Source organism: Anarhichas minor, unplaced genomic scaffold, assembly GCF_050575085.1.
Source record: "Anarhichas minor isolate MPS153535 unplaced genomic scaffold, ASM5057508v1 ptg000030l, whole genome shotgun sequence".
NCBI classification, from domain to species: domain Eukaryota; kingdom Metazoa; phylum Chordata; class Actinopteri; order Perciformes; family Anarhichadidae; genus Anarhichas; species Anarhichas minor.
This window is the reverse complement of record NW_027466476.1, coordinates 6,228,205-6,250,231: the sequence shown is the minus strand read 5'-3', so window position 1 is coordinate 6,250,231 and position 22,027 is coordinate 6,228,205. Positions and strand designations below refer to the sequence as shown.

Sequence of the window (22,027 nt, the reverse complement as noted above, 5' to 3'; positions counted from 1 at the left end):
AGCGTAACGGGAAAAGTATTTCCTAAACAAGCTGGCTAAGAGTCACAAATAAGGGAGGGAATGTTTCTGTCATGCTTTTTGTCATTTCGGTAGATTTAAAGACCTTCTCAGACAGTTGGTAATACTTATCAGTAGCTGATACAGGCAGCCACATATCTCACTTCCTCTTTGAGTCAGAATTGGGTCAGTTACCACAAGTTACACTGAAAACTGCAAACACATCACCTGACTTGTGTCAAATTACATTTTCAAAGCATTCAGTTTACTTTAGTCAACTTGAAGCACCGGGGGGTTGAGTTTCACCACAATGAGGTAAAAAAAGGTGTAGACAATGAAGAAGCAATTGCTCCATTTGTCTACTAATCTCAATTGTCTTGACATGTTGAAGCCAACTATGGTGGTCTTATTCACTTGAGTCCCAAGATGTTACTTGTTAACAGTATTCAGCCCAGGTAGATTATAATCAAATGAGTCCAGAGAGGAACAGCAAACAAAGATTATCCAAGGGCAGCCTCAGAAATCATTGACAGAGTTCATGTTGTGACTAAAGAGTGCATTCCAACATATCCAATAGAAGAAAACAATAGCAGACTCACTGTATAAATACATTTTTTTGGAGTTAGCCCCATAGATAGAAGGCAACGCACTGCATTAATAACCTTTCTAGCGTCAAAGTCTTCAATCTGTGTGTGTACTATGAACAGACAGCTTACCCAAAACATGCACCTGAATTGTACAGTAGCCTTAACTGTAAAGGACACTTACAGGCATCAGAATTGTAGTCGCAAGGAGACATTTTCCCCTCACAGGAGACAAAACAAAAACTGAGACGAAGACAGAGCGATGGAGATATGAATAATTCCTTACACATGCACACAAACTGACCACAGGCTAGCTAAAGGTCTCACCACCCGACATAGATGTGAGCTACTTCCTGATTCAGATGTTTTAAAAAAGAAAGAACAGGGCTTCTGTTTGTAGATCTATCAGTGTTTGACAGTAGAAGTGAGCCTGACGTCCAGCTTCCCCGTCATTTGAATATTATTGAAATGAGCCTTTGAAATGGCTAATTACTGGACAGGCAGTATGCTCGGGTCTTTTGAATCTACCTTCTGTGTCGGGTGTCTGTTGGGGGTCCCTGGGGGTGGCGGTGATATTGGTAAGAGATGGTGTGGGGTTGGGGGGTGGCAGTGAACAGCCGGCATGCAATACGTGAGAGGCCCCACGTCTGCACTATCAGTGGCATCAGACGGGAAAGAGGAAGGGGGGGGGGGGGCGCTAGTAATGCACGGCGGTTATGAGACCTGCAGGGTGTTGAAACAGAGTGACTGCAACACTGCACAACCTAACATCCCACAATTACATACAGCAGTCACACTGACACTCTCTTTTCCTCTTTTTCTCACAGTTACATACAGAACACTGTCAGTGACACAAGTCACGTGGGTTTAAAGCACCTCGAGCTGCACACTGAGAACAAACCTTCCACTTTGCCGGTGAAGAAAACAAATAACGCCAAAAATAAGAGATAACCTCACATGATCTGAGCTTTGGTTACCCTTGATTTACTTTTTTTGTGAGTCTACATGCCGGTCCAGGATGGAAATGCTCACACCTGCAGCCCTTTATACCTCTGTGTGTGTGTGTGTGCCTCGGACTGTATGGACCACGTGTTTTGACAAATATTAACACTGTGACAAAGCCTAGACAAAGCCTAACCCTAACCCTCTAACCGTGTTAGTCTATTTCACACACATATTCATACGTGCTTGACACACACCAGAAAGTGCATCCAACAACATAAACACGGCCAACTAGATCAGGTATTGCAGAACCTGGTAGACCAGACACTTGAGTCCAGGAGCCCTTTAAACAACATAAGCCTTTACATTTCTGCGAAACACTGCAAAAAAAGGAAAAACTAAAGAGAGGAAACAAAGCCTGTATAGATACTAGTGGTGGAGAGGGGGTTAAGTTCAGCTTGTGAGTAGACAGCTGAACCTAAATCCCAGATACACAACCACCCCCCCCCCCCCCCATCCTCCTCCTCCTCCCTCTTCCCCCACCCCTTCCTTTGCTGCCGTGCCGAGCAGGAACATGAAGCAGAAACCCTGACAATATGAAGCCGGCTGTGAGCCTGAGGACGAGCGATGTATGTACTTACGTGGTCTTAGACGTCCAGACAGAGCTGCCGGTCGGAGAGCAGAAAGCAGAAGAAGAGACAGAGAGGAGCATGAGACTTGCTTGCCGGCACAGCAGCCCAAAAGCAATCCGGACTTGTTGGGTTGTATTCCTTTTTATTCCTTCCAGTCTGTGCGGCGCACAGACAGAGCGAGCGGCGAAATACACATGCATGCATTCACACACGCACACACAGCAAACACACTTCCCCCCAGCACGGCACACACGTTTCTCATTTCTCTCTCGCCTCTTCTTATGGCTGACGCTTTCTGTTCTCTCCTTTTTCCTTTCTCATTATCTCCGTCTGCTCCTCCCTTCCCTTTTTCAATATCCTCTTTCTTTCTCTCGGCTACACATGCAGTCGGCTTCTCTTCGCAGCCCCCACCTTCCCCTCTCTCTCGCTCTCTCCCTCCCTTCATTCCCCCTCCCTCCCTCCCTCTCGCGCAGCCTCTCCCTCCATCTCCTCTCCTCTCTCTCTCTTCAGTGTGTGCAGAGCGAGAGGCCATTATCTGAGCCACAGCGGGCACGTACGATGGAATGGAGGAGTGTGCAGTGAGCAGAAACAGAGAGAGCTGTGGGGGATAGTCGCTGGTAACGGCAGCCTAGGAAACAGCACAGTGCAGCAGAGCTCTCACCAATGAGAAAACCTCTCTATCTCTATCCACGCCCTTCAGCACTGCTTGCTCTACTGCATTTGGTGATGCTATATATATATATATATATATATAGATATATAAGGCTATGTTGTGTGTTTCTGTTTATCCACAAAAGCCTAGTGCTGGCAATTTCGGGCGATGACAGAGCTTCTCTGCTTTCAAGTGCAGAGGCGAATCAACGGCTACCGAGCGAATACACGACCTCAACTTACAACGGCGTCAACAGGAAAAAGAAAAGGAGCGAAGAAAAGCAACGTTATGTTTATGCTCGTTTATGCCTTCTGCAAACGGTATCTGGTTTTCCTTACAGAGATTTCCTCCGTGTTTGAGCATCTAGATTCGACTGAGCCCTGGGCCAAAGGAGAAGCCACCGATAATGGTTCTTCGATCTCCGTTTTTCTTCCCCATCCACAATCACATCGGTCGCCCGTTCCTCGCTTGAAACAAAAAGCTTCAATCTTACACCTGTGGCTGATAATAGATTCTCTAGCAAGGCTACACACACAAGAAAGAGAAAAAGGTTGGTCGATTAAGAGGGAGCTGGCTTGCTGGCGGTCTCGCTGGCCCTTCCCTCCAAGGTCCAAAGGATACAGAGGTGGAAGGTTTTTTTCGACTGAAGGAAGCTGATGATCGCTTGATATACAATCGTTCCTCAACACTCTGTAATGTCCGCTCCCTCGCCTACACGAGGGGAAGAAAATAAATGCAAGAACGATGGCGATATGAACAAAGGTAGAAGAACGAGGCGGCTACGCTGGGAAATGCGGAGGGAACAGCGGATGATACTTCAACATCAGCAAGAAAGAGTAGCAGAATGAGGAGAGGGGAACGGAAGAAGACACCGAGGAGAGACAACAAGGGGAGGACGTCTGAGGAGAAAACAGAGTCGCTCAGTTATTATGTGACGGATTCTGTAAAGGGAGCGAAGATGACGATGAAGAAGAAGGAGAGGGCATAAACAGCGAGAGGATCGGCAGGTTGCTGCCAAACGAAGACAGCTACCCGAGTAATCAACCCATAGCAGTTCGCTGAGGACTTCTGTCCTCTCCTGTCTGCCAGATAACGTCCTCTTGTTATTCTCTCCTCACCGTTGTTCCGCCTTGGCATCATTATCATCATCAACGTCGCCATGATCGCTGGATGTTTCCTCTCGCCCACTTGCTGGCTGACCGGCCTTGTGGCGTCTCCTCTCTTCTCTCGAACATTGCTGGAGTTTTGGAGCAGATCTACCCAGGAGGAGCAGGAGGGGGTGGGGGGGTGTGTGGGGGGGGGGGAAACATGGCCGTCTTCCCCATGCAGATCGTTGTCAGCTCCTGCGTGGTGTTTTTCCCTTATATTACTGAGCATGTGCCGGCTACACTGCGCTATGGTCGGATCAACTTCGGTAGCCTTCCCCCTGTTTCTCGTGATCTCTCATTTTCTCCCGTTTTCTCAAAGTGCCTCTGCCTCCCTCTCTCAATTTGCCTCACAGTTTTGTTTCCTGAGCCCTTTTTTTCTTCTCTTAGCATAGCTTAGCAGTGCATTACCGTTCCAACGCTTTCTGACGCACACCCTGCTCTCTGGCCCTGTAGATTGTACACGGTCTGTCTCTCTGTTACCACACATATTCGGATATACACACACACACACACACACAGATGAGCGTCAATCCCAAAGAGAAACCCAGCGCAGCCTAAGCTGTCTAAGGGAAGGAGAGGAGAAGTAGAGCATTAGGTCACATGACCAAGGAGGGCCAATGAGCGAGAGGGAGAGCGATGAGCAAGAGAGGTAGGAAACACATGTGGCGATGACGTAGCAGCATCGTCATCGTTATCATCGTCATCAGTGTTTCAGCCACCAGGACGCTTGCCTCCACCACTGGGTGGGCACATGTGTCATCACATGCCCACTCTCTACTATCACCAACAACACACACCAACACACACCAACGGACACTCCAACACACGCTCTTTCATTCAGCCGGCTCACTTGTGCTCGCTCACTCCCCCGGCTGCAATGACACAGCGTTTCAAGACTCAGGACTTAACCCATGAGTCACATACGCACGGTTCCTCATTTTAAAGAACCGCTGAACAAAAAGGAGCATTTCTCTCCTTGCAAAAATGCATACCAGCTACGATAAATCATTTTTCAAAACGGTCGTTATGGTTCAAAGAGACCTCGGCAGACCGGCAGTCATCACAACCAAATCTAATATAAACTGTTCTGTAAATGAGTGACACCACATGGCTGTGACACTGTCACGAACATTAGGAAAACTAAACAGAAAAAACAAGACCTAGAGAAGAGTGCCTAACTTCAACTAAATATATTAACTCGCACTGTAAAAACATGAGCTGAGTGAGATTGTCCCTATCAACGACGTACACACGCCGAGTAAAACGAAGAAGTATGATCTGACCGAACCATCAACATAGTAGGAACCTGCTCAACATGTGATGCAGGTGCTAAACAACACGCTGTAAATACACTATATATGCCACAATTTACTGCATGTAGGTTGATAAGAACTAGATTACAGGACAATAATCTGGATTCAAACACGCGCTCACTGATGACTCAAAGCCAGCAGCATAAACGAGTGTCATTTCAGGTGAAACGTTGCCCAACATGTTTGGCAGTTGGACAGAAGAATAGAAGTTTACTGGATAATCTAGATAAGCAACAATGATGCTGTCCTGAACATAACGTGTTACTTCTCATTTAGATAACAGAACAACGTGCCGGATTACATTACAACTGGAAGGAACACATTCTGTAGCCATGTCCTTTTTTAAACTTCTGTTCTAGTCGACAGTGTTCACTTCACATAACACTAAGAGCTCAAGAGAAAACTACAATAACAGTTGAAGTATCTTAACTTTTCTTATTGAAAATGAAATGGAAAACATGAACAAGTATGTTGCACACTTACGGTAAACCTGCTGTAACCGGGCATTGAGAGCGAGAGCAGGAAAGTACAACAGAGACTCCGATCCTCACGATGGATCGCTTCATCTCACAATCAAGTCAAATTATTGTCCAAATGAGCTGTTTCACGCCCTCGTCTCTCTCTTTCTCTCTCTCTCCATCTCTCTCACTTCTTTGTCTCTCGCTCACTGTTTCTCAGCAGCACAGAGGAAAGGTCTTGGTTGTAGGAGGGATGACTGACAACAAAAGTCCATCCTCAGCAGTGTGTGTTGGGTTGGCTTGCATATGACTAAGTCTGAGTCATCCTTTTCTTTTTCTCCTGACATAAAACCCTCACACACCGAAAACAACCTTTTTAAAACATTACCAGCACATCGGTAGTGGGAGGTCTGTTTGTGTGAAACGCACAGAAGACAATAGAGAACAACTTCTTCTGTTTCAAAGGTACCATGGCGGAATCATTTCTTTACGAAAATTGATGTGATTTCACTATTTATGCAACTTCATCACCTCTCATCAGTGGGAGAATTTGGGTTATTTAAGTAAAAAAAAAAAAATGAGAGATGCTTTTTCTAACAGCCATTAAACAACTCACATGAGCATCACGGTTAGCTGACTCCACCTACTGCTCTCATCTACCTCCATACAACCCCACCCCCAACCCGTATTGCCCTGCAGTCCAATGGCATCAAGGTCATCTGATTTGACACACTTTATGACTCTCCCTCTCCTCCCCCGTCTCTGTCGCTTTATCCTTCATTTAACGCACAGAGGCCAAGACACTGGACAAATGCACACACAGGCAGCAAACGCAGAGGCAGTGATTTTCTCTGTGCACAGATGCATGCTAGTATGCATACAGTATTGGATTGTTCACTGAGGGTTGCTGGGTTTATTGGTGGGCAGGACACGAGGCTGCACTGAACGCTGCACTGAGCGCGTCATATTTAACGGAGCAGAAGCAACACAAAGTGTGTCAGCCTGGTCAAACATTAACGCTAATATCTTACTGGAAACTCGTATTATCATGATTTGTTTATTATTATTAACGCCAAGTTTTGTATTTTTTTTATAAACAAACCAGGCACAAAATGTGTTTTATTTTGAAAATCATTGACTTCATGAAAATATTTGACATATTTGTATCGGATAAAATAAAAGGGATTGCACATCCTCTCTAAGAACATGTATAAATATATATATGTATGAATGTACTGTATCTTTCCATCTGTCACTCTATCATGAGTAACAGACTGTTCACATACTGTTCATAATTTAGGCATCACCTTGTTATTTCAATCTTGCAGCTCTCTGTTTGGCTGTTTCTCTCTCTTTGTCTTTGCTTTCATTGACATCTGCCCCCCCTCCATCCCCTCCATCCCCTCCATCCCCTCCATCTCCTCCATCTCCTCCATCCCCTCCATCTCCTCCCTCCAACATCCAACCCCGACACGCTCCCAGGCAGGATGGTGTTAAGTTCAGCGTGTGTTTGGGTGTAGACCGTAGTGTTGAGTGTTGGGTATCCAATCTGAGTCATACCTCCTGACTTTTGGCACGTGCAAGTCGGCACGAATAGCCCAGCTGGGGAAGGCCTACCCCCCCCCCCCCCCTCTTCAGCACTCCTCACAAAGAGAAAGGGAGGAGTGGTTTTGGAGGGAGGAGAGAGAAAAAAGAAAGGTGGTGATGGGTGGGGGGGCTGTTGTAGTGGGTGGAGCCTCTAAAAAAATAACGAGGAGGAGGAAAAGGAAGAGGAGGGGGCGCTGTTTTCAAGAGGCAGCTCTTTGTGCCTGAGGTTAGGGTGCATGAAAAGCAGGAGAAAAATATAATCAATATATAGAGTAAGGTTTTGGGGTCGGAGACAAAGAGAGTGGAGAACAGACAGACAGGGAATGGAGGGAAAACAAGTGAGTAAAAAAAAAACAATAAAAGCACATTGTGTACTACTACCTGCCAGGCTAACATGTGCCAAGTCATGAAAAAGAGCTGAGCGCTCAAATCTTAACTGTACAGTGATGTAATCATTAACAGAAAACAGTTACTAATACTAGAACATTTCTGTCTTATGTGTTTCAGCCTCAATGATTACGTGATGACTTTTTAGAGACAATATTATGGGGTTTGAATCAGAAATTGCTCAGATTTGAGAGAGAAGGTAAGAGCAACCGTCCTCGGCTCTGCACAGTGGCTGGTTGCCAACCTTGTCTCTCTCAGGACTTGGGCTAAGATTAGCTTCCCATATGTTCAAGTCAGGCGTAGCCGGGCTTAAAGGGCCAGTACATAACTGTGTACTATGAAGCCATGAAGTGTTTTACATACACTAAATCATCCTGATTTACCTTAAGGTCAAAATGTATCTTTATTATTCATCCGAGTGAAAGGCGGTCTCCTAAAGGATGATGCTGGATGACGTTTTGTCCCTTTAATGTGAGGTTTTTGAGATCTTAGCACATGCCATGCATTTCTGGGCTACTACCAGTCGTATGCCTTGTCTTGTCTATACCTTTTTTTTGGATACCTCCACTGAATTCCCATGACTATACTTCGGTTGTTTCGTAAATCAATATTTTCATGTGCGCGTTCCAAAAGTGTGTGATGAAAACTCTGTAACAGCTGTGGCGCTGTGTTACATAAAACCTGGCAGTGTCAGGCGGCAGCGGGGATTCAGGATTGTATGAAGTGGGTGCCCAGTGGGAACAGCAGAGGAGCCACCAGAGAGGTGAGAGTTAAAGAGCTCGAGCAACAGCTGAGGGCTCCTCCCCCTTCTCTTCCCATTCATTTTTTATTAACTGCGGCACCAAGCGGCCGGCATCCTCCCAACGACATCAAACACAGATACCGCCACCGATGCCAACAAGCCACCAACCACAACTCGTCGTCCCTTGCAGGGTATCGATCCAGTCCAGGACCCGGTGCAAGGCTGAGTCCGGTCATGTTCACGGGCACATGCAGCGGCGTAAAGCAGGACAGACAAACGTCTGCTAATTGTCATTAATTAGAGATGAAAGCTGACAAGAGTGCAGAGCCTGGCAAGTCCCTATATATTATTGAACATACATTAAAACATCACCTGAAATCCCATGAGGTTTTACGGGATGTAAATGTGTTCAAGTCCTTGGGGTGTTTGTAATAAAATGGTTCTTTTATAACCATTACAGGAGGTGACAACTAATTTAACATGATTCACTGTAGATATAAGAGCTGCCTGGTAGCAGCCGACTCATCCTGGGATTGCATGCAGGGTTGCAGTTGAGGTTAAAGTGGTAAATGCAGTCAGTCACCTTTTAGACTGAAGACAACTGTTCACGTTGCACGTAGCTCATATAATCAGTGCTATCAGGCACTGAAAATGTATGTAAAGATATAGAAGTATCACGTTAAGGACACAGAATACATTAATGCTTTTCTGGACATATAATGAATCTTTGTTTATATTTTTGATCACAAAATGCCTTTAATCATAATCCAGTATATTTAAACAATAAGTATTATAGGAGAATAAGATGCGTCTTATAACATCTAAATACATTTGAGTGACCAAAGCAGGATGACTCCAAGATCAAAAAGGAAGCTCTGTGAATCTTGAGACCCAAAACCCAGATAACTGATATAAATGTTGACTATATGTCACGGTTTACATCCATGAGATCACTAGTTGCGCGTCAAGGCACACGGGAAACAAAGCTGCAGTTCTTTACTGACTGAGTGGAAACCTCACAGAGCAGTAAATACATCGAGAGCCAACGCTGAGTGGAACAGGTGATGTCAGACCCTCCACTTCCTGTACTACATACCAAGCCACTTACTACACAAACACACACACACACACGCACATGTGGTAGCCTGCTAGTTGGTCATGTGACCAACCTTGGACGTCCGGACTTGAGTTAAATTTAAAGCAATGATGTCATCAGACATTCGGTGTTGCCACGGAAACTAGGTCAGCGTTAACCCCTTAGCGAGCGGGGATTCCACGCGAGGCTGAACATATGATGAACAAACGTTCCGTCTGCTGTCACGCGCGGTTTGAGTGTTTCTGCTCTGCCTTTGACTCTTTCCCACCATTGTACTGTGTGACGTTCACCTCATGTAGAGGAGAGGAAATCCTGTGTAAAAAAGAAATCACGTGAGTGCAGTCAGTCTGTCTGTCTCGTTACCTGTTGTGGTTAAACTCTTAATTCAGCTTCCTGAACAGCAAAATGATTGAAAGTGCAGCGCGACTGGCTTTTCACCATGTCTACTGTCACACAGTGTTTAAATGTTCCAACATCTTTGAGCTAACGTTGAGATTTTCTGAAAATACTGTATGACTGCTTGTGAAAATTGTCAGAAATAGTGCCCGTCTCACAAGATAGACGATCCATCAAGGACCATGACCTTCTACAAAGAGGAGCTCGGGAAGGCCACAAAGGCAGAGAACACAAACTTGTTAAACCCAGTCTACAGCTTTTCTCACCAATGGACAGTTGAGTGATTTTCTTTCCCTTTAACTTCCCAGATGGTCGTATGTATCTTGTAGATAAAGAGATTGTCTACACATGGATGGGGATCAGAGCCGGCTTAGAGGTAAGTCAGAGTGTGTCTGTGAGCTAAACCCATTCATGACATTTGAAACTGATTAACTAACCTATATATACTGTATATGTCCTCACTGTAGAGACACGGCCGCATGTATCTGCTGACATAAATGTCCTTGAGTCATATCTCAACACTTCCACCTGTCTAGGTTTACAACACTGAAAATGTTTCGCTGTGCTTGTGCCGGCAAGTCGAATCAGAACCTTCTTTCATCTACTTGAGGAGGACATCGCACCATTGTTAGAACTCGAACCGCTTGTTTGATGCTCAATAAATCTTTTCTCTATGAAGCCTCGCCGCTCAAACTTCCTTTTCACATAAACACACAAGCGTGCCCCGACTCGGCAAGCTGTAGAACAGCAGCTCTCAGCGGCCACACGCCACAGGTTATTACTACGCCCGGTAATCAAACACGTACGCATGCGTGACCCACTAACTTTTACTCCCTTTACCTCATTTGACTCCAGAACCTACGAGAAGAAGGACGGCCCCCCTGGCTCCTGAGCCAGCACGAAGACTTCCTCCTCCTCCTCCTCCTCCTCCTCCTCCCTCCTCCTCCTCCCTCCTCCTCGCTTGTATCTACACATGCCTGGCTCTGGCACCAATCAGCGGGCAGCGTGGGGCGCTTTAAACCGAGGATGCCGCCACTTCCTCACTGAGGCACTCAGCTCGCTACGGCTTGAAAATAAAGCCGAAGTTTACTATCGCCAGCTTCCGAGCAGGGCGACTCGGATGGGAAGGCAGATGCCTAAAGACGTCTACTACACCTTTATTCCACCCCGCGATGATAACCGGGTGAATATAATGAGCTCATGTGAGAGAGAGCAGCAAATACACAAATGACAACCTAGCGACACAGCGGTGACAATCACGACCGTTTCTGTGTAATAGGTCTTTATGCTTAAACGTATTCACACAAATACATACACACATACGTAGCATATTTAACAGAGCGATGTATTATAAGAATGCTCGCGCAGACAGACGGACAGAAAGAGTCGTGGACCTGGTCGTTGATCAACCGCCACATTTACACCTCATAAGAGCCTTGCTGCACGGATGATCCTACAGCTGAGGTTCAAAGCATCATGGACAGAGATCACACATAGATGACAGAGATGATGTGACACATACGCACAACAAAACAGAGACCCAGTGGGCTTTCTTACCTCAGCTGCCAGTTCAGGGTTTCCCAAGCAGCCTCGTCGGTTGTCTTCAAAATATTCCACCTGTATAGCCATTCAACAGAACAAGAGAGGGGGGAGACAGAGAGAGAGAGAGCGAGAGATGGGAGGGGGTGAGAATAACAATCAATAGAATAATGCGACAAGGGCCTTTTCAAAAAGACTCGTTATTAAGGACAGTGGGACCACCTTTTGTATGCCTTTTCACACACGATTCCCTCATCGTTCCTGTCATCCTCAACAACCATCAAAAAGCAGCCGTGCACAATAAAATGTCTTTTCTTTAATTTGTGTTCAACCAGTGAGCCGGCACTTCCCTCTACTGCTGGGACAGAGAATGAGAGACAGCATAGAGACAGAATCAAATTTCAATTAAAGAATTATGTAATGTCTGTATACCGACCTGGCGCAGCCTTCCTAATACATGAATTAGACTAAGTCAGCATGAGCCAGTTGTTTAAAGGGTAAATTGGCAAAACATGCACAAGTGTCAGTGAATAGGTTAGCTGAGAGTGAGATGCAATAGATGGAGATCATCAAAGCAGGGCTGACTATTGTAAAACAACAGCATCTTCTTATTTGGCACAGTATGCCCCCCTTGTCTACATGGCCCTGGATGTCTCAATGTTAAATTATGTGTTTTGTCTCGAGCTGTTCCCCAGTCCCGCCAACCTAATCTCTCCCCCCTCCACTCCCCCCAACCCACCCACCTATCAATCCTAAAATAGTCTGGAGTGATGAATATTTACCCTCTAAGCCTCTGAGCTGCCTCGGTTTGTACTCCTCCGTCCGCTGGCCGAATCCCCATCAGAAGACTCAGGCTTCCTCTTGTCCTCACCTCTATCCCTTTCCCTCTTTCTTCTCGCACTCTCTTTCTCTCTCTCTCTCTCTCTACCTCTCCACTCTTCTTTCTCGGTCTCTCTCTCTCTCGTCTGTGTTCCAGCAGCCCATTCAGGAAGCCATCTTGTGTTTTTAATCTGGTTTTACATGAGCCCTCGTACACACGCGCGCTCTCTCTCTCTCTGTCTCTCTCTCTCTGTCGCTTGCTCTCTTGCTCTACCCCCCTCCCTCTCTCCTGCTAGTATACCAATAGGTCTACCGCACACACGCTCATACACACACACACATACACACGGAAGGGATTTTTTTCTTCTCTGTGATCGCTATCACTCCTTCCTCCCACTCGTTCAGTTCTTTTGCTTTCGTCCTTCTGCATACATGATGTAAATGCACCGTCAACCACATACTCCCCCCCTCTCTTTCTTCAAACAAATACACTCGTGTACAAATGCACACACACACACACACACACACACACACACACACACACAGAGCGCGCCGGAGAGACGTCACGCTAGAGATAGCACACAAAGGCAGTCCGTCCACCAATCAGACGCCGGTGCTGGGCTCTGCTGCTAGGGTGAAATAGAAGGAGAGTGAGGGCGGCGAGAGAGAGAGAGAGAGAGAGAGAGAGAGAGAGAGAGAGAGAGAGAGAGAGAGAGAGAAGAGAAATTGAAGCTAGTAAAAAGAGAAAGGGTCTGTGTATGTATGTGTGTGTGTGTGTGTGTGTGTGTGTGTGCAGCACCATAAAAGAGAGGCTGACATAAAGGGACGGAGTGAAGGTGGACGGGAGGTGTATGTGTGTTGGGGGGGGATGGGTCCTCTCTATGCCTGTCAATTATCTCCTCGAACTCGCCTTCCCTAAACAATGCCTCTGGTATGTGGTATCACAGAGCACCATCTGTGTCAGGGCTGCCTGCAATAACTGGACTGGACTGGACTGCACACATGTGCGCGCGCACACACACACCTACACACACAAACACACACAGCCCCTTTCAAACAGCCTCCCAACCACTGACAGGCAAAATGCACAATTACACAGCAAAGCCCAACATGCTGACTCAAAGCAAGTGAAGACACACTACAGCTACACAAGTGCCACAAGCAAAGTTGTCATGTCGTCAGAAAAGATCACAAATCATCAGCTGTAATCTTCATGTATACAAATCAGTGATCTCAGAGGCATACACGTGCAAATACCATCTAAGCTGCACAGTCTGCGCGAGGATGACACACGGAGCATATTGTGGTTGATAATGTTTTACATTCTGAGCGATCGAGATCATCTGCAGCTTGTACCTTTTCAAACCAGACATCAGCGCTTCACGTTTTTTTTTTTGCCAGCGTGCTGAACATAACCACGAAAGCCAAAGGGAAATGGTTTTGTCCAAACCAGCAACCGGGTGCCGCTGCCTAGATGCATTTCTCATGTCTAACAAAGCCCTCAAATGATCAGCTTATGTGAAAGGGGTACGTTTTAAAAAACAAATTAAGATTAAGATGTAAAGAAACAGCAAAGACTTGCCCGAGTGCATACGGCAGCTGAATTAGTAACCGCCGCAAGACGGGACAAAGTCAGTGAAAGTTCATGCGGGCTGACCGAGACACGGATGGAGGCGGAATGGACAGACAGCGAGAGGCACAGAAACAGAGAGAGAGAATCGAAAAGAGAGAGGGAGCTGAAGAGCGGCGCGGTGAGGCGAGGCGGCCACGCGGTGACACAGCAATTGTGGTGTCTTTCTGACGCTCTCGTATGGCTTGGGAAATCCCCTCTGCTGACGTCAGATGGGGGCACGTGTGTGTATGAAAGTGTGGGAGTGTGTGTGTGTTTATGTGTGAGCAGAGGCGTGTTTATGGTAAGCTGGTATAAGCACGAGCGGCTGCTTGTATGTGCTTCGTTACAGGTGGCCGGGGTAGTCGCGGTACTTGAAGCGGTAGTCGTACCGACATTGTAGTCGCAGTAATCGTTTCAGCAAAGGCAGCAGCAACACTAAGAGTAGTTGTGGATTATAATAATAGTTGTAGAAATCTAACACAGCTGGGAACCACCTGTCAAGGGAGGATGGTTAGAAATAGCTGTCTTTGCGGGAGAAACCAATGCAAAATGGAGGATGAAGCGTAATCTAGCGCATCGCACCTTCAGCCAAACCTCATCATTCAGATACTCACAGCCTTCAATGGACACTTTGCAATCACTGACGGAGCGCATTCCCTCACAGACGCAAATCCCATCTACTCCTTGACGGCGTCATAATCCCGATTTACACGTGCCTTCATTCAACCTCATTTCATTCACAAATACTACTCATACTCAAGATATTCAACAAGGGTCTCCCCCAGACCTGCGAACTAACGCCGCACACAAACACTCGCTGCATGCAGACACAAGGGAGGGAGGCTCATCATAGCCGGTCTGATGGAGTGTTGTGAAAATGTGCATTTGGTTTCAGGAGGATGGACAGAGGAAGAGGATGCTGGGTAGCTGGCCTGCAATTGGACTATTTAGTATAATTAATTGTACTGATTAAGCTAGTCTGCCCTGCTCTTTATACTGCAATGTACATAGTGGTAACCACACCCCTCTATTTCATTCACATGAGCAGTTACAGACTCATCTTGTCTGTATGGAATCTCACCCTGGCTATTAAGTAAGAAAAGTGGATGAAAAGGCTCGTGAGTTAAACACATATTTCATATTACATTTAATAGATCGGATGAAAGTGGATAGCAGTGGATATTTTTAACAGCCAGAGGTGGAGTTGCTGCCCATATTCACAGCAGTGAGCAGTTGTCATGGGAGAAAATGGAGGATATAGTTGCCAGGCAATAAGGGACTCAGCTGCTTCATCCATACAGGTCAGAGGGCAGAGATGGAGGGAGCTTGGGGGGAGGGGAGGGTTATGGATGCATGGATAGACGGAGGGACGCTTAGTTAAGAGCTTATGGAGATAAGCTACTGAACGTCTCCTGATGCTGCAACACTATATTCACCTTTGTCAATAGTGGACCAGTAAAGATCTTTGTCGGCCATATTTGGTATTGTGGAATGAAGCTGTAGATAGTTATCATTCTGTAACAATATCTAGTTAAATACCAGTACAGTGTCAGAGGCAGGGTGAGGCCACATGGATGTTTGGCCTCAATCTCCATTATGATTATTATGTACCCAAATAACTATGTCCAATTTATTTTTTTAAATCCCCGTAATTGCAATAACCTTTGCTTCACTGCCTACCTTTATTGAATTTTGGGATATATGGTCAATAAGAAATATGACTGCATGACTAAACGGATCAAGTGAAACATACCGACAAAAGATTCGGTAAAATACCTTTTTGCCCATGTTACATTTAGGTTATTTATCTGACAGAGCAACATGAACATGACTGCAACGAAAGATAATCCGTTCCTATGTTGCTCCAATATTATAAACGACAATATTGACATGCTGATCTGTAGCATGATAACGATCTTAGTTTAGCATGTTAGCATGCTAACATTCGCTCATTAGCGCTAAACAAAAGGTACAGCTGAGGATGGTGGGAATGTCTATAGTTTTGCAGGTATTTGATCATAAACCAAAGCATAGAAATAGAAAGATTTGATCCGATGATGGCACTGGATAAAAAGTCAGAGGATCACTAAATACACAAATCATCCTGAGTCAATGTCTGTACTACATTTCATGGCAAACCATCCAATAGTTTTGAAGACATTTCACTCAAAACCAGACATGTGAACATCACTCGCGGTAGAGGAACAGTCAGAGGAACACTAAAGTCTGTAGGGTTCGTCCTCTGGGCACCATGAATATCTGTACAAACTTTTGTGCCAATCCATCGGGTAGATGTGTACTATAGTCGGACTATTTGGCAAATCAAAAGATGGGTTAAACTGAGTTTGAGTGGGTTTGCTCTAAATCTGAACAAGCCACAGCTAGCTTGAAACAGAGAGGCATGAGAGGCAGTGAGAGGCAGTGTAGATAGATGCTGCTGGAAGAATAAAAATCGGGGGGCAAAGGTTTGGTTGAATAGGGGTCGAGGTCCCTCAGAGGTCGGGGGTTTAGAAATATGGAGGCTGTAAACGTCTATTACCACTCAACAGCACGAGAGAATTTCTGTCCCATAAACCACAAATCGAATACTAAAATTGTGTTTCTATAAACTATTCTCACTTTGGTTGCTGTCACTTAAGAAACAAAAGACCGGACAGGCCGCAACAATGCTGTCAGAAACCCTGATTTCCTGTTTGTGGCTAAACAAACCGTGTGCCTGTTCCTCTTGACTTTAGCTCGACTCTTCAACACCAACACGTCATGTCTCCGCAAAGTCATCTGCATCTCTGATCTTCTTCTTCTGGGCATACTAAGTGGTGGGGAAGGTGTCCAGCATGTGTCAGAACAACAGTCCAAATCACTTCACAGCAACTTCTGATTTTGCTAATTGAACACAATGACGAGTCAGGCAGTTACTGGCCTTTTATCACTGACCCAGGTGATGGACAAGATGCAGCTTAATGACTACATTCTGATCCTTGTGTTTACTCGATCAATACCACTTTAATACGAGAAGCTCTTAATCTGAATTGATTCTCGTAATAAAAATTTGAACCAGCATTTTATTGTGGTGTTGTCGTGGTCTATAATATGGTGTTTCCGAAGCATTCACATTTTGAAATTCTTTGCAAGACAGTGAATAATTAAAAAAAATATTTTAGCATGGAAATTGCTGTGCTTTGGAAACAGTTTCAAATGTTATGGCATACACGTTTCATTTCAGAAATATTGGTAATAGTCTTTGCCCTCAAATAACCTCTCACAACCCTATAAATATCATGTAGCAGCTCCTAACCCTTTGAAGTTCTTGGCATCACAAAGAAAGATTGAATACCGTTTAGTCGTAACTTTGCGTGTTAAAGTCGGTAAGTATAGGAATGTAGGTAACAGAAACAGTGGCCATGTGTTGTGCTGGCTGACAGCCCTCTGAGGAGCAGTAAGCCTCCATTTCTCGGTCATGCTTTAGAAGCAAAGACTGGTTCTTCCTGCTTCTCGTCCTCCAACACTGCATCTTCCCGTCCTCCTCCTTGACTTTACAGCCCATCCCCCGCCTTTAAGACGCTGATGCACGTACAAACACACAAAGCCAAACTCACACACGTGCACTTCCATTAACACATAAGTGCACAACCTAAAAAAAAAAAAAGCACTCTTTCTCTATCTTCACACACCCACACACACAAATACACACACTGACCTAAGGTTAACCCCCCACTCTCATTGGAAGCCTCAGAGGTCAAAGGACAAAGCCCAGGCAACTGCAGGAATTCTCCACTGCTGCTGTTTGGGAGCCCTCGCACTCTCTCAGCCATGCAAAGCACACAAACACTCACAGTCTGTCCAAACAGACGAAAACTCTGCCACCGCTTTATCTTGAGGGCAATATTTAAGTTGGCTCTATAACCACGATTAAAAGGTTACCCATCTGTATCCTCAGCACACATGCACAACAAGCAAATACTCTCTTTATTTATTAACTACATTAATCACATCTATGGTTTTCTGACTGTTAAAGGCAAAGTTCAGATACTTTCAATACATTGAAGTGTGTGGGGACAGCCTCACTAGGGGCTTTAGTACACAGCTGCAGCTCTGTGCGGGACATCGTCATAGCCTGGAGAATATACGGATAGATTACTGGCAGCACTCAAGCAAGACCAAGATGAACCTAGATAAAGGTGAGGGAAGTGACTGACTGTTGTCATGATTTGACGATTTTGTTTCGTTTGATCTATAAAATGTCAGAAAAATAGTGAGAAATATTTTACAATCACAATTTCCCGGAGCCCAAACGGATGTGGAGTTTTGTTGGAGCAACAGTCCTAAACCCAAAGATACTCACTTCACTTTCACTATGTATTCAAAACAGAGACAAGTAGAAAATCATCACGCTGGAGAAACTGGAACTTAAGAAAAATTATAAATGGATGGTCCAAGTAGCTGGAAAATTGTTTTCACAATTGACTAATCAATTAATTGAGCTCTAAAATAAACCATTGAGAAAAGGAAACCATTCAATTCCCAACACAAGTGTTTCTCTTTGGCAATCTCATCAACAAATAAAAACACTTCCACAAAGCTTCATGCTGTTTAGTGAACTGTCCCCAGATATATCACTAAAAGCATGTTGCCTTCATGCTGTGAGTGTTTGCACGAGACAGGATTTAACCTGTGATCGTAATCAGACAAGTGTAACTCCAGGAGTCAGATCAGTGACAATGAAGCTGCTGTGGCCATCTTTTTTTTTTTTTCTTCATATTTTGCAATTCTCTGTCAAAGTACCTTTTAACAGTAGCCATGCTTCATAATTGGATCTTCTAATATACTATTTGTTTTAGCAGTTATAATATAACCAATCGTTGTTTAACAATGTTTGTAAAACACACATTGTATAACGAGCCCTCTATGAAGACATTTTAGTTGGCAGAACGTTGTGGTTGTTAAACGGAAGTTAATGTTCACATACAGACGCTGAGGAGAGTGAAATATTAAACTGCATACATTTGAGTTTGGGAATCTAATTCCTAGTTCAAGTTATTTGCCTTTGGGTAAATGCTATATATATATATATATATATATATACATATATACATATATACACACACTTTGCACACATGGCATGTGCAACTGACAAGCCCTCTAAACCCAGCCTGAGGACTAACAGGTCCACACTTGACAGATTAGGAATGCAATTAGTGGCAGCAGCAGCTACAAAGCTTTATGCTATCTTTCTGAATGGACATCTCCAACAAGGTGTTTGTGACATCTGTAATGGTCTGTAGTGAAAGACGTGCAGCGAGTGGGTGAATGGATACACTCCCTGCTCTCCTCTAGCTTTCTGCTCACGGGCCTTGAGAATGGCACTTCAACCACAACCAGCTGACCATGCAAACACCTCCAGTGTGAGTCTCTGAGACAGCATGGGCATAAAACATAAACAATAAATGTAATATGGTTGTACGATAAACATATCAATACCACGCTCACCTCCCACTCCTCCCGTCTCCTCTTCAGCTGATCACATTTGCGCAGCTTGCAGATCTGCTTGCCCGTCTTGCGGTTCAGGCAGTTTGCGCAGCTACCGCAGTTCTCTTTGCGGAGGCAGGGAGTGCAGTCGCCGCATTTCTTCCTCTTTCTTTTCTGCAGGTCGACGGGGGGCAGAGAGAAGAGCCCCGCTTGCTGGTGTTCAGTCTCAATGTATTTGCTGAGAGGAGACGTCTTCTCTGAGGATTTCCTGCGCTGGTGTGGAGACTGAGCCTCCTCCGCGTCCATGGAGAACGTATAAGTGTCCTCGGGTGGCGGACCAGGGCCTTCCCTTGGCCCGGGCATGGTTACTGTCCTCACCTATGTCTATTCTGTCTCTTAATTAGCAAGATTGAAAAACACAAATAAACACACCCGAAGTTTTTTTTTTTAAATGGAGCTAAAAATCAACACCTTCCAAATATACAATGAATATTTGGCTGCACTTGGTGGAAGTTTGTCTGGTCTTAAAAACAATGTTTGGCAGGTAGATAACTTGTCTCGGATCAGTCTGTGCTGTTGACTATACCCAATCCATTTGACTCTGTGGACTGTTACCAAATAAAGTTAGCGTTTATCTTGTCTTGTAGTCTGAGCCCTCCAGGGACAGCTTGATTGTCATCGTGTGTTCTTGGTCACCCGGGTGGCCCTGGAGAATCCTGCTTGTAACTTGCAGTATGGAGACCATCGTTCCCAGCTACCCTTTGGGATTGTAGACGGTCCACGAAAGTCTGGGTAGCATAGCTGGAGCCTGGGGAGTCATGGCGGCATCTGCACAGGCTGAGCGCAGTCTGTAAAGACAAAGGGATGAAACAAAAAATGCCCAAAATAAAGTATTCATACATATTTCTTTTCAACACAATTTTTCTGAGTGCATTTAAAGGGCATATGTTTTTGATATATCCCCCCTGACAACAGATTTCTTTCTATGCCACTTCCCGGTGTGAGCGTGTACCATAGCTTGTATGTCCGTGGAAGAGTGTGTGGATATGTGTCTTTATTGGCAGATTTCTACATTATTTGCTCATTTAGATTATACCCATCAAATAAATTTGGTTCGTTTGTTGGGTTAGTTAAATATGCATATCTTTGTCCACTTCAGGCCTCAGGGTAAGCGTGTTCTACGGCCATTTTTCTAAGACTACGTGATTAAGAAAGGCCGATAAGATTGGAGGCACTTACAGGGAAAACCCCTCATGTGTCTATTACAAAGGTAATAACATCAACTAAGAATTAAAGATGAAGCAAATTTGAAAACTCACACAATGGACTATTTAAGGCAATAGTTTACTGATTTATCATTTATCAGATTGACTAAATATTATCTGGATGTACTTTAAATGGCGTAACTGGCTGTGATAATACGAGATGCTTTTGCCTTAGAGTTCAGTCTGACGCCGCTGATCGCTGTCTGAATACTGTCTGGTTTCCAAACACAGCTGTCAGTGCTGTGCATGCAGTTGGCTCATAGCCATGCAGGCCTACGTGAGCAGTTTGAGAAGATAGTGTTTTAATGGCAGAGCCCACATGGACGGGAGGCTTATGTCTCCCTGAATGAAAGACGGGGGGGGGGTGATAAGTCGATGCCAGGGACAGTCCTCTTTGTCTCGTGGTCACACGCTCCAGTCAACCGTCAATAAAGTGAATTGTGCTCAGAAAACCCGGTTTCTTTGCTACTGCCTGGTTTTACAGCCTGCACTGAAGATTTGTCTTTTTTTTTGGTCAACAGCAATGCAGAGGAGGGCAAAATCCACTATAAAATATGAAGGCTACTTTAATTTACTTTAATATTACTCTATGGGCTGCATTAACATGCATTTAAAATTAATATGGGTTTAAACATGTAAACTTTGCCGCTCTGGCGGGAAAATCACGAGTTGGTTTATGTTGCAGTTGAATTAACTGTTGCCAATGTTTGTGGTTGTTTTGCTTTCTGATGAAATGAGCAAAACTGCAACTTTGTAAAAGAATAAATAAAGGAGACTTATTCAAAACAAATAATCTCCCCAAAACGCTGGGATGAAACAAAATGTGTTACATTTTAACTTTTCACATTAGCTTGTTTACAGCTTTGCTAGTAAGCTAACGTTAAGGTGCGACCTGTTTCAACAATTAGCAGGATAGCACTTTTGCCTCATGACCTTAATGTTGTTTGTTTGTAACGTTACATGTAAGTATCACTTATCTTACCAAATGGGGGTCCATGGTATAAAGCTAGCTTATTTAAATATGAAACTTTAGCAGTTCCTAGACCTGTCCACTGTGACACTGCTTCAATTAAAAGGTAACCTAAGCCCACAGGTAAAGTAACGTTAGCTAATGAAATGTCCGACACGTGTATGTTCCTATTTGTCCCTTCACCGCGTGGCTAATTGCACAACTAAACTTCAGCTAACGTTATCTAAAGGCAATTGACATTGCCTAGCAACAGCACGCGCTCTGCCGGCTCCGCACGTGGTGTAATCGCGTGGCAGTAGTGTAAACGAGCTCCCCTCTGCTTCTGTTGTGATTTTTACAGTATGTCCACGTGGTTACCCACGGGGAACTTCTAAAACGTCGCGAGGTGAGCCCGGCCAGGCCACAACAATCAACAGCAATCA

General features: G+C 44.8%; 1 protein-coding gene and 1 long non-coding RNA gene across 6 annotated transcripts in view; one reads left to right on the top strand and one right to left on the bottom strand.

The window, feature by feature from the left end:
* tet3 (tet methylcytosine dioxygenase 3) overlaps positions 1-22,027 on the bottom strand; it is a 42,692-nt gene that overhangs the window by 19,938 nt on the left and 727 nt on the right. Inside the window, exons 1-3 of one of the 4 annotated variants that reach the window (XM_076105036.1) lie at positions 12,256-12,815; positions 11,696-11,828; positions 11,492-11,551 (exon numbers count right to left, since the gene is read on the bottom strand). Coding sequence is in view for 1 of the 4 variants with exons in the window: in XM_076105038.1 (XP_075961153.1) it covers positions 11,492-11,551; positions 19,383-19,733 (411 nt within the window). In the remaining 3 variants the exon portion in view is untranslated. Of the gene's footprint in view, positions 1-2,164; positions 5,124-11,491; positions 11,552-11,695; positions 11,829-12,255; positions 12,816-19,382; positions 20,219-22,027 lie in introns of those variants that run through there. The other 3 variants (XM_076105038.1, XM_076105034.1, XM_076105037.1) reach the window with 3 other exon arrangements.
* LOC142964639 (uncharacterized) lies at positions 2,117-21,875 on the top strand. Of its 2 annotated transcripts, none has more exons than XR_012957540.1 (3): positions 2,117-7,651; positions 10,243-10,310; positions 10,790-21,875. It is a non-coding gene; the product is annotated as an uncharacterized LOC142964639 (long non-coding RNA). The 2 variants fall into 2 exon arrangements; XR_012957541.1 differs by having other exon boundaries at positions 7,821-10,310.